Raw genomic sequence first — 13,005 nt, 5'->3', positions numbered from 1 at the left:
CTTGATGATCCTCCCTCTTCTTTTTCAAAAACAAAAAAAATAATAATAAAGTTCAAGCACTACTCACAAGATAATTTTTAAAATATGCATTCATTCATAAAAAACTTGGTCCCCCTCCATTAGAGCTATGGATGGATATGATTACAGCAAATGACTCCAAGAAAGTGGATAACAGAACCAAACATTAGTTACAAACAAAAATTTATCATTAGATTATGTTAATTCCTTTGTAGTAAAAATTAGGTAACTGATAAGACAAAGAGGAATAAATCCTTATAATAAAACTTCAATAAAATAAGCACTGGTTAGCCAACTACAATTACTAAGGCAACAACAACAAACAAAACAATAATGTTTGCTATTACAGCATATAGCCATTATACTCATTATTACTAAAGAAACAGTGTCATTTCCTAAATCATGGTGAAGAAGAACCTTGTTGAGGTCACCCTAAACAGGTAAGAGTAGAAAGCCTTAGATAAAAGTGACCTTTGTGGCAGCCTTTTACCACAGCCAGAGGACCCCACTATAAGACCTATAGATTTAGAGCCCTCTGCCTGAAATATTCTTTAGTTCAGAGAATCGCATCACTCAGGTCTAACTCTACACAACTAACTCATCTTTTAAGAAGCAAAAAGCATTTCTGCTACACATTGAAACACTGGTTAAGAAAAGTCATAGACAGAACTGTTTGTTACTTTTCTCAATGAACACTGTTCTAACTTCAAAAACTAAAATAATAACCTATGATTGATTATACAGACTGGGGATATGACCAACATTTTCTCAAAAATTTATGAAATTAACCTGTCATTTCAAACACAACAACTGACAATATCTTTTGCCAATGATTTTTCCCCAGGAGCACACTACCACTGAGCTATATCTCCAACCCTCTTCCATTTTTATTTTGGGATAGGGTCTCACTAAATTGCCCATGTTTATCCAGGACATGTAATCCGCTGACTCAGCACCTCAATAGCTAGGATTATTCAGCAGTCAATGATAAAATCTGAGCTTTCAAATATCAGAATATTGGAAATTTTTATTAACTATCAAGTGAGTTGGACACTTTACCAATACTTGAAGGACTTTTCTGATGAGCAATATTAATGAATGTGTTTTTTTTTCAAATCTGTCTAATCAAATATTAACATTTGGAAGGTCTGCGTAACTCAATGAACCAATATTTTTCAAAAGACCAATACACAGTACTACAAATCCAGAAGAAAACTCGTTATTTTTATATATCTTCTAACTGTAAAAGATCCATTCAAATTGACACACAAACACATTTGAACATAATAAAGTATGAAAAGCTTCACTGATAGGGTTTTGGATTCCACATCGCAATTAACTTGAAAAACTACTACTTACAGACAAATATGTTCTAAAACTGGATTTTTCCAGCTCACTGCTGGGCATGGAACCCAGGTGACCTGCATGCCAGGAAAGCAGTATGCCATTAAGCTTCACCCTAACTGCTAAAATTTGATCATGACTATGGTTGTACACTGAGTAATTTTACAAAAAAAAAAAAAAAAAAATATATATATATATATATATATATATATACACACAGAATTGTACAATGTCTTTTATGGTATACAAACTGTACCTCAATAAAAATGCTTTTCTAAAAGAAAAAAACTACAACTTAGTTGAAATTTGGTGTGGCTCTGAAAAATATCTAACACTTACCTGAAAACACTCCTGCTTTTCCAAGTACATATTGTGTGAATCCTGATTTTCTCCACATATTTCAACTAAAACTACAAATTGCAACAGATTGAATACAAAAACAGATATGAGAATCTGCTGTCTTCAATTATGCCAGACGTTAAAGAGACTTGTAATACAATTTTCATTTTTAAAACGTTATTTATGTTAACATTTAATGTACCTGTTATTTTTAATTAAATTAAAACTCTTTAAATTTTCTATTTAAATGACAAATATTGGGTTGGGGATGTGGCTCAAGCGGTAGTGCACTCGTCTGGCATGCGTGCGGCCCAGGTTTGATCCTCAGCACCACATACAAACAAAGATGTTGTGTCCACTGAAAATTTTAAAAAAATAATAAATATTAAAAAAAATTCTGTCTCTCTGTCTCTCTCTCTCTCTCTTTAAAAAAAATGACGAATATTGATTCGAATTTGGCTACAAAAACAAAAACTGCTTGGGCTCCTTTATATTTTTACAAATAAACATGTCCTGAGGCCAAACAGTTTGAGAACTGCTACTACAAAGGACTATTCAAGGCACATCTAACACCACAGCAGTTACCCAAAGGTGACTTCAAAGCTAAATAAGTCCCTGCATATCACATGCTCTAGAAACTCATAAGTCACCAGGCAATGTTATGATATGGTATCATGTGTACATCAAGGTGATTGACTGCAGATTCTCCATATGTGAAATTAATCTGGACAGGTGTTATTTCAGTATTCTCATTTAAGTATTCTCTGCAAACTGTCAAAGTGTAAAAGAATTTACCATGAGCATATTAAGTTGGAAAGGCTGAGAGAACAAAGTGGGGGAAGAGAAGACGGTTTCAAAAGCATTACTGCTAACAGTAAAGTAAAATAAAGGGAAGAAATCTTGGTTAAGGACTAACTTTCCAATTCCAGAAAGATAAAGGAATACTTTTAGAGATGCACATGGCAGCACAAAGCCAGTTCAAAAAGCATTTCTAATCCTGTCCAGAGTGAAAGAATAAAACATTGTCAATACCATCATTTCCTCCCTGAATATTTGCTGCAATTACTCTTTTTCAGAAATTCACTCTTAATTCATCATACATGAGCTCTAATGAAGCTGCTGTTAACTAAAATAAAGGACATCTATTAGCAGAAGTTTGTTTATCATAGGAACATAAACTAATATTAACCTCTGGGAACAATGAGTAGGGATTAAACCCAGGGGCACTCTTACCATTGAGCTACATCCCCAGCCCTTTTTATTTTTAATTTTGAGACAGGGTCTCCCTAAATTGCTGAGGGTTTAGCTGAATTGCTGAGGCTAACCTCAAACCTGTGATCCTCCTGTCTCAGCTCCCAAGATGCTGGGATTACAGATGTGAACCACTGCACCTGGCTAATCATTTGTAATAAATAGTGATTTGATAAACTGAAAGAATCACTCAGATTATTTTTGCCATCAAAGAAAAGTAAAACAATAGAAAGAACCAAAATACAAAAATAGATTGATAAGAAAATATATATACAAAGCATGTACCATTTCCTGGCTTCTCTCTTTCCCCTCCACTCCTCATACCCATAAACAGAGGCATGAAGCTTCTGATACTCAACTAACACAGTAAATTCTTTAACATTAATAAGTACATGTAACATCCACCTGTGTGCACCTAAAATCACAGTCATTAGTTTCCTATTTTCAAATGATTATGAAAAACTTCTATTTAAATATGTACACCAAATTCACTATTTCTTACTCTGAAACTGGTTGTACTTTGCCATCCCTTTCCATTGTTAATCAAGAGCAAAAACATTTCCATAGTCTCAGTACCATGATTCATTGCATTTTTCTCTCTAGTCATCATAGCCTTCAAAAAAATCTCTCTCTGAAAATACCTCATGAATGTGCACCTTGCTCACCATGCCTATTACCCAAGTTCATCCAGGCCTTCCACAACAAACTCACTTGCCTTCTCTGCCTTCTTTCCTTCAATCTTCTCGGTTGACCCTTAACATGTCACTCATTTCACTGATCAAGAACTCCCTAGGGCAACTATTAGTTTCCTAAAATTCTTCTTCCAATAAATCAGATTAAGGAAGAAAAAACATATACTTCAAGGATGAATTCAATTATATCTCAATTGAGGTATCATGAAGGAAGAAGAGGTGATACGGAGTGAGGAATGGAGGGACAAAGGGGGGTGAAAGGATGGATGAAACTCCCTAAAATTTCTTCACAAGTATCACAGTATGCTCCTCAGGCATCCTGAAGAAATCAAATTATTACTACATATACAGCTATCAGGAGGAAATCTGGCCTCACAGTGCCACTTCTAGTGATGGTGAAGCATGACTAAGAAACAGACATTTTTATCAAATAGATACAGCTTTTTCAGAAAATATATCCCTTCAAGGAGCCAGAATCTTTGGGGGCTGTTACTGGGATTGAACCCAGGGGCACTTTACCTCTGAGCTATATCCCCAATTCTATCTTTTTTTTTTTTTTTTTTTTTTTTTTGAGACAGGGTCTTGCTAAGTTGCTGAGGCTGACCTCAAACTTGCAATTCTCCTGCCTCAGCCAATGAGTCGCTAGGATTATAGGAAGGTTCGAGCACACCTGGCCAGGGAGTCAAAATCAACAACCCCCACTAAATTCCAAGTAAACAAACCTACCAACTCTTCAAATGGAAAGCAAATTTCCCATACCAATTTATGTACTTTCACATGCGACAAGACCTAATGGATGGGAGCTTCATAAAATGAAAATCATTAAAAAAAAAAAAAAATCAGACTCTATAGCACATAGTTCAGTAGTAGAGCACATGCCTAGCACATTCAAGGCCCCAGGTTTGATCTCCAACTCTGCAAAATTCAATCAATCAATCAGACACCAATCAAAAAATACAGAAGACAAAAAAATTAAAGTCTCTTGCCACTCTATAACATTAAATAGAATATACTCTGCTCACACAAATTTTCAATCAAAAGTGTTTAATTAAATACTTATTTGAAGAAGCACCCAAATAAATTCAAAACAGAATTCTTTCTTTGATTCCCCACCTCTAGTACTGGGCACTCAATCCAGAGGTTCACATGTATTAGGCAAGTACTCTATCACTGAATTACATCCCCAGCCCTTTTTTTTATTTTTTGAGACAGGATCTCACTAAATTGCTAAGGTTGGCCCAAAACTTACAATCTTCCTGCCTCAGTCTCCCAAGTAGCTGGGATTACAACCCAGGCTGAAAAAAACAGAATTCTTATAAGATATAACCAAGAAAGAAGTATGACAATAGCTGGTTATGGATTGATTAGAATAAAATAAAACATAAAACTTATTCAAAGACTTATTGGCTCTGCAAGTCTAACAAGCTCACAACTGAATTTTATATTTCTCAAGCAAACATATGCTAAAAGCCTTTCTTATTCTCAGTTTAAAAAAAGAAAATGCAAGCTAGGAGTATAGCTCAGTGGTAAAGCTTTTGCCTAGCATTCAGCCTTCCCTGTTAAAATATAATATATATTATTCTAACTCTTCTAACTCTTCAATCACTACTTGATAGTTCAGTAACGTGAAGCGTGGGACATAAAATCAGCTGGGTATTTTAGAAACAATCTTCTATAAGGATCCCATAATAATAAACCATACACATTAGGCAAATTCTAGACCAAGATTTCTGTAGCCCAGTGAGATCAAACATTCAGAATGGACTCAAACACCAGTCTCAAACTGAAATGGGGAAATTTATTTAATTACTGAAATCCTGTTAAACAATCTTCTTTATAAAATAGAAGATGACAGACCTCTGAGGACTACTGAGGGTATAATGAATGCAGAATTTAATTAGGACCCACTGCTGGCTGACTATAATCTATTAATTAGCATTCTCACTCTATATCTCATTACACTGTTTCACTTTACTTTAAAATTGCACCCTTTGTTTTTTGGACTAAAGTTATACAATTTTAGGATTGTCTGTTAATTATAGTGGGTGCAGGAAATATATTCCTGCCAGAATTGGTGTTTAATTAGAGCAAGGGGCGGACTCTAGATAAGGCAGTACTCACCCTTCTTCTGCACATATGGTTTTTTTGGCATGAAAATCCTGTGGACTGCTTCTCTTGCACTGAAGTGCTAAGTACCCACAATTGTCTTTTCAGAGATTCAAATCTTTTGCCTCTGAATGTAGCTTGATAACTGGAAAGGATACTGCATTTGTGTTTTTTCCCCAAAGCTTCTGACATATAGGTATAAAAATATGCCTCAATTAATATCAAAATCAACAAGCATCCCAGTAACTTTTCCTCAATAAACTGCAATAAACTGGACTTTTCCAAGTCACCTGATAAGAAAAACAATCTTCTCTACGGGCATTATTTTCAGAATCATCAGCAAGATAAGCCTGGGATTAGCTAATTCACTAATATATCTGGGAACCCCAATCACTTTCAATTTTATAGGTTTGCACACACACACACAGAAAGAGAGAGAGAGAGAGAGAGAGAGAGAGAGAGAGAATCTATATTAGAAAGGTGGAGCATTTTAAAGAGAAGTATGTATTCATATGTAAATTTTTCACAATATTCTCTTGTTTTGCTCTGGTTTTTGCTATTGTTTTCTTTGTTTGCAGAGATGGGAATTGAACCCAGGGTCACTTTACCACGGAGCTACATATCCAGTCCTTTTTTTTTTTTTTTAATATACGTATTTTTTTAGTTGTCAATGGACCTTTATTTTGCTCATTTATATGTGGTGCTGAGATCAAACCCAGTGCCTCACACATGCTAGGCAAGCACTCTACCACTGAGCTACAACCCCAGCCCCCCAGACCTTTTTTAATTTTTTTTTTTAATTTTAAGACAGGATGTTGCTAAATTGCTGAATCTGGTCTCAAACTTGCAATCCTCCTGACAGCCTCCTGGGTAGCTGTACCACCACAGCCATCTACAATATTTTTTTATAATAAGACGGTGATTTACACACTTTAAAATTAACTGGAACTCTGTTCTTTTTTTATTAAAACACATTTGAGATTGGACAATATTCAATTATGATGTTTGTCTAAATACATATAACCAATATCATATATACCACATACACACTACAAACTTATCAATATTGTTTAAAAAAAAGGACTTCATACCCTAAGAACACAAGATACAGTTTCTAATACCTATGCTACACTGATACTTCGTCACAAGACTGAAGAATACAAACTCATTTTTTCCTCTTCTAACATTTATAACCCAATACTACACAATAAAACTGAGAAGGTACAATTACTTTATAATAATAAATAATATATTTTTGGTGTTATATTCTCTTTTCTGTCAACTAAATAAAATGTATTTTCATTTTGCTATCACATATCATTTAAGTATTTATCTTGTGAGTCAATGGTTCACAATATGAGGATACATCAAAATCACCTTGAGGGCTTTCCTTTCCTTTCTTCCCTCTCCTACTTACCCCTTTTTTTTCTTTTCTCTTGTGTTACTAGGGCTTAAACCCAGGGGCACTCTAACAATGAGCTACATTCCCAGTCCTTTTTTTATTTTTTATTTTGAAACCAACTCTTGCTAAATTACCAAGACTGGCCTTGAATTTATGATCCTCCTGCCTCAGTCTCCCAAAGAGCTGGGATTACAGGTCAAGATTACAAGGGAGCACCACTGGTCCACCTTACAGGGCTCTTTTGAACTACATCTCTAAAATTTTAATACTCTTTTCCCCTATCCACATCCACTGGGATCACTGTTATAGATAATGATCAAGTATGTTGCATCCCTAACATTACAGGAAAAAGGACAAGAAGCATGGAGAGAATGGTCCTTTGTTTCTTGGGGCTCAAGATCTGAGATTATAGGTCAGTGATAAAGCACTTGGCCTAGCATGTGCAAGAATGTGGATTCAAATCAACACTGAAAAAAAATTTTTCTTTTTTTTGAGCTCAAAAGTGACATTACAGAAACATCACAATTCAGTGGCATATGGGCAAGAGATAAGTTTAAGAATTGAATGTATCAGCCAGGCATGGTGGGGCACACCTATAATCTTAGCTATTCAAGAAACTAAAGCAGGATAACAAGTTCAAGGTCGTACTCAGCAACTTAAGACCCTGTCTCTCAGTACAGATTAGTGATTAAGGAAATATGCTCTGGAATTGGAATAAATTGTGGTCAAATTCCTGCTGTGTAATTAATTATGTGATCTTGGGCAAATAATTTAAAGGCTTGGGATGTCTCCTACTCTTTCAAATCATCAGGAGGACTCAATGAAAATGTATCCAAAGACCTAAAAGTAAATCAGGTACACATAGGGTATTTTCTTTCTCTTCTTTCTTTCCCTAAGGATACAATAGAAAAATCAGAGAAAATGCGATAAAACATACTGTACATTCTGAACTGAAAATGATAAATGTAATTTTAAGAATGTTTTTTAAAAGAAAGAAAGCAAAATAATGGAAAAGATCACCTGTAATTCTATTTCACAAAATAAACACATTTAATATTTTTCTGTATTCTTTTCTCAGAAAAAAAAAAAAAGACCCTGTCTCAAAATCAAAAATAAAACATAAAGGGCTGGGGATGCATCTCAGTGGAAGAGCACCCCTGGATTCAATCCCAGTACCATTAAAAAAAATAGATTAATTAGTATATACTAAATTCTAAAGATCACAAAAACACCTGAGAAGCTTGTTTAAAATACAAGTTCCAAACTCTGTTCTCAGAGGTTTTTATTTAGTTATTATTCAGTAAGATCTAGAAATCTAGGTTTTAAACAAATATAACTACTAATAGTGATGTATCTGAGCCAGCATTTAGGTAACCCCTCTCCTTATGTTTAGAATCTATCACTGAAGTCTATTTCAGTTCTTTTCTTCCTTTGCACAATCTTCAAGTCTTAATAAGTCAAACTCACAGAATTTTCTAAGAAATATTTTTTTTAAAGAACATGCTCTCACGGTTGGTATTGTAGCTCAGCAGTAAAGTTTGGGTTTGATTCTCAGCACCACATATAAACAAACAAATATTTAAAGAAAAAAAAAGGTCTGCCAACAATTAAAAAAATTTTTTTAATGTACTCTTATTTTGTAAGGCCAGGTGTCTAACAGAAATACTTAAGAATATTAAAGCATTAAAATTTTAAGTAATGACAAATTTAATTACCAGTTAAAAAGTAAAAGAAAAATAGTTTAGGGTTATAATGCACCTGAGAAATAATTAAATTATAATTTTTGGGGGGGGGGGTGCCAGGGGTTGAACTCTGGGATACTGGATCATTGAGCCACATCCCTAGCCCTATTTTGCATTTTATTTAGAGACAGGGTCTCACTGAGTTGCTTAGTACCTCACAGTTACTGAAGCTGGCTTTGAAATAGTGATCCTCTTGCCTCAACCTCCCAAGTCACTGGGATTACTAGCATGCACCACCATGCCCAGAGTAAATGAGATTTTTAACCTACCATATTATCTAGTATAAACACAATGGAAAAGTATATAGGCATGATAAACGATTACATATATATTAAAGAGATTTAATATATAGGAGAAATGTCGTTGGCTAAAATAAGGTCACAGAATAACACTTGTAATATTCCACTCATGCAAAATTTCTTATGTTTCTTTAACAAGAAACATCAAGGGGCTGAGAATGTGGCTCAAGCGGTAGCGCGCTCGCCTGGCATGCGTGCGGCCCGGGTTCGATCCTCAACACCACATACAAACGAAGATGTTGTGTCCACCGAAAACTAAAAAATAAATATTAAAAATTCTATCTCTCTCTCTCTCTCTCTCACTCACTCTCACTCTCTCTTTAAAAAAAAATTTAAAAAAAAACAAGAAACATCGAGATATTTGGGGCAATAGTGAAGTTATTAGTGGATGGGAGGATATGGGGTAAATTTTACTTTCCATTTTTCTGTATTCATCTTATGACCAAAAACCAAATCTGGAAAAGCAGGTCTGTAGCTTTAACATACAAAATTCAATTTACCTTGAGATCTTCCAGTACTCAAAACAGATCTGAATGCCTAAATAAGCATGATTAGCAGAATAGTTAAGACAATCATGCCAGGTCAGGGGGCACATGCCTGTAATCCTTGGAGACTCAGAGGCTGAGGCAAGAGGATCCTGAGTGTGAGAGCAGCCTGAGCAACTTAACAAAACTCTGTCTCAAAATAAAAAATAAAAAGGGCTTGGTGGTAGGAACTCCTGTGATTCAATTCCTAGTACTGAAAAAGATAAAAAATAAAAGACACAGATCATTTCTAATTCTCTCTGTATTTCATGGAATCACTTAAGAAAAATGCAGAAATTTAGTTGTTTAGTACTTTCTTTATAATTCTTGTTAGCCTAACCCAAAAATAAGTTTAATAACAACAATGAGGTAGTTACTTTAAAATTCTCCTCTAAGCTGGGTGCAGTGCCACATACCTATAATTCCAGCATTTCAGGAGGTTGGAATCACAAGTTCAGCGACAGCCTCAGCAACTTAGCAACTTCCTAAGGAACTCAGTGAGACCCTGTCTCTAAATAAAATATATATTTTTAGGGGTTGGGGTTGTGGCTCAGTGGTGGAGTGTTCACCTAGCACATGCGAGGCACTGAGTTTGATCCTCAGCTCCATGTAAAAATAAATAAATAAAATATTTAAAAATATATGTGTGTGTGTGTGTGTATACACACACACACACACACACACACACACACACACACACACACACACATATATATTTTTAAAGGGCTGGGGATATGGGGTTAAGTGCCCCTAGGTTCAATCTCCAGTACCAAAAAAAAGGAATTCTCTAAAGAAATGATAGTTTTTTTAAAGAGCAAGTAATACAACCTCCCAAATTTAAGGTATGTTCTGAAAGTATTTTAAACAAAAAGTATTTTAAGATTTTTAACTACCACAGGCTAAATATGATTTGCTCACATATTTGATTTCATGAGCTGTTGCACAGTATGACACAACTATAGCAAAACATCAACTATAACCTGAGCTAGTTCAGAAAAGTAAATAAATTATTTTTTTCATACAGTGTCTAAGACAGCATTTGGCTCTTCTTTTTCTTTCTTTCTTTTTTTTTCTTTTTTTTCCTTAATTTTGAGACAGGATCTCACCAAGTTGTGTAGGATCTCGCTAAATTACTAAAGCTGCTCTCGAACTTGTAATCCTCCTGCCTCAGACTCCCAGGCTGCTGGGATTACAGGTGTGAGCAACCACACCCGAAAGCACTTGGTTCTAAAACTGAAAAATTATGTGATTATAATGCCTACACATATTATTTTATCAAAACAATCAATTGTACCAAGTTGCCTTTCCTCCACCTTAAATTTAGAAAAATCAAAGAATAACAAAAACAACATCAACACCCTGAAGTAAAACTTACATGAATATCAACAAAAAGATGTTACTCATTTTAAGTACCTAATTAAGATTTACATCATTAACTTTTTAAAAGTAATATCTGTTCTTTAATAACATATTGGCTTACTTGTGATAGTTTTTAAGACTGATTTTTTTTTTACATTATGACCAATCTTACTGGTATATTTTACACTTAAATAATCAAAATAATGTTGGTAATGGATGTTAGAATGTATGGCAATACCCTATTCTCACAGAATTGAAAATATATATATATATATATATATATATATATATATGCTTTAAAAAATACAATAAATGAAAAAGAATTGAAGAAAAACAAGTAATAAGGGGGAAAAGCAGACATAAAAGCAAATCTGGAAAAGGCTGAGAAAGAAAAGACAGAAAATACTAAAATAGATAGGATTAAGAAAGATAAATGAACTAACAAGGGGAAAAAAAGACTGGCTCATTTTATTCATATACATGAATTCAGCCAATAAAGACAGACAAGACATATAAAACTAACCTGGTTTTCTTCCTGCACGACTCTATACTGTTCCTTCCAAATGGTGATTTTGGAAGCTTCATCTTTTCGAAGGGCTCGCTCTTTCTTCAACTCTGGGCTCCAGAAGGTCTTGATGCTATTCATTGAAGAACTCAATTTACTCTCCTTTACTTCCACATCCTTCCGCAAGAGATCATTTTCCCTTAACACTTCCTTTAGCTGTGTCTGCAGATCCATGATTGTATTATCTCTTGCCTGACGAAGAGAGTGAGGTACAGTGGATGCCATACTCACAGGAGGGAGGTGATGCTCTCCAAATGCTATGGTGTCACTAGCAACCCCACTGCTGGCTATGTTGGGACTACTGCCCATAGCAGTCATCCTAACACCATAAGGCAGACGTCCCCCAGAACGGCCAAGTGTCATGGTGCTTTTTGGTGTTTCTGAACCCACATTTTCATGGTCACTTAAGTACATAGGGCCAGATGTAGCATAGGCAGCATTTAAGGATTGTATATTCTCCATTGAAAGGGTTTTCCCACTGCCACCTCCAACACTGCCTCCAGAACTCCCTCCAGTACTATTGGTTCGACGATGACCTAAGCGAGGGGAACGGGGAAGCCTAGGTGAACGCCCAGGGCTCTGGTTGCTTGGTTCCACCTTCCCAACTGAGCGAGCACTTCCATACATGGTTGCAAGGTGAACTTAGGTGCCACGAAAGATGTAAAGCAGAAAACAAAAACGGAGAGATTTCTCTATGGCTATAAGTCAGCTTAAGGCTATCAGAAATATCAGGTCACCAGCTGTCCAATCTTGAATATCTTACGCCATATCTGTAATGAAAAGATCACACATTAAATCCTCTGTAATAAATATTCCCCTTCTCAGAAACTTCCCATTTCCCCTTCTATCATTTATGTACTCATGGATTCAAAATGTGATTATAGCATAATGTATTTCACAGTAAATGCCACTGTAAAAATGTTTCATGTGTCTCAAGACCATATACCATACAACTGAAAAAGAAAAAGAAGTTTAAGATTAACAAAGAAGAAATAAAGCTCTAAACTATACTACAGTGCAATAGTAACAAAAACAGCATGGTACTGGCACCAAAACAGGCTGGTAGACCAATGGTACAAATAGAGGACACAGAGATTAACCCACAAAATCACAACTACCTTATATTAGACAAAGTTGCCAAAAGCATGCACTGGAGAAAGGATAGCATCTTCAACAAATGGTGCTGAGAAAACTGGAAATCCATATGCAACATAATGAAATGGAATCCCTATCTCTCACCATGCACAAAAGTTAACTCAAAATGGATCAAGGATCTAGGAATTAAACCAGAGACTCTGCATCTAATAGAAGAAAAAGTAGGCCCTAATCTCCATCACTTGGGGCTAGGCCCCAATTTCCTTAAT

The 13,005-nt window shown here is 35.2% G+C and overlaps 1 protein-coding gene across 8 annotated transcripts in view; it reads right to left on the bottom strand.

Moving 5' to 3' along the window:
* Positions 1-13,005, bottom strand: part of Erc1 (ELKS/RAB6-interacting/CAST family member 1) — a 532,578-nt gene that overhangs the window by 488,682 nt on the left and 30,891 nt on the right. For 7 of the 8 annotated variants that reach the window (XM_076854010.1, XM_076854009.1, XM_076854013.1 and 4 more), the window contains exon 2: positions 11,600-12,411. The exons of the other annotated variant lie outside the window; for it this stretch is intronic. In XM_076854010.1, coding sequence (XP_076710125.1) covers positions 11,600-12,268 — 669 coding nt within the window. In that variant the 5' untranslated portion in view covers positions 12,269-12,411. The remainder of the gene's footprint in view (positions 1-11,599; positions 12,412-13,005) is intronic. 8 annotated transcript variants of the gene reach the window in all.

This window comes from Callospermophilus lateralis, chromosome 4, assembly GCF_048772815.1.
Source record: "Callospermophilus lateralis isolate mCalLat2 chromosome 4, mCalLat2.hap1, whole genome shotgun sequence".
NCBI lineage: Eukaryota > Metazoa > Chordata > Mammalia > Rodentia > Sciuridae > Callospermophilus > Callospermophilus lateralis.
The sequence above is the reverse complement of the archived record's forward strand: the minus strand, read 5'-3'. Positions and strand labels throughout refer to the sequence as shown.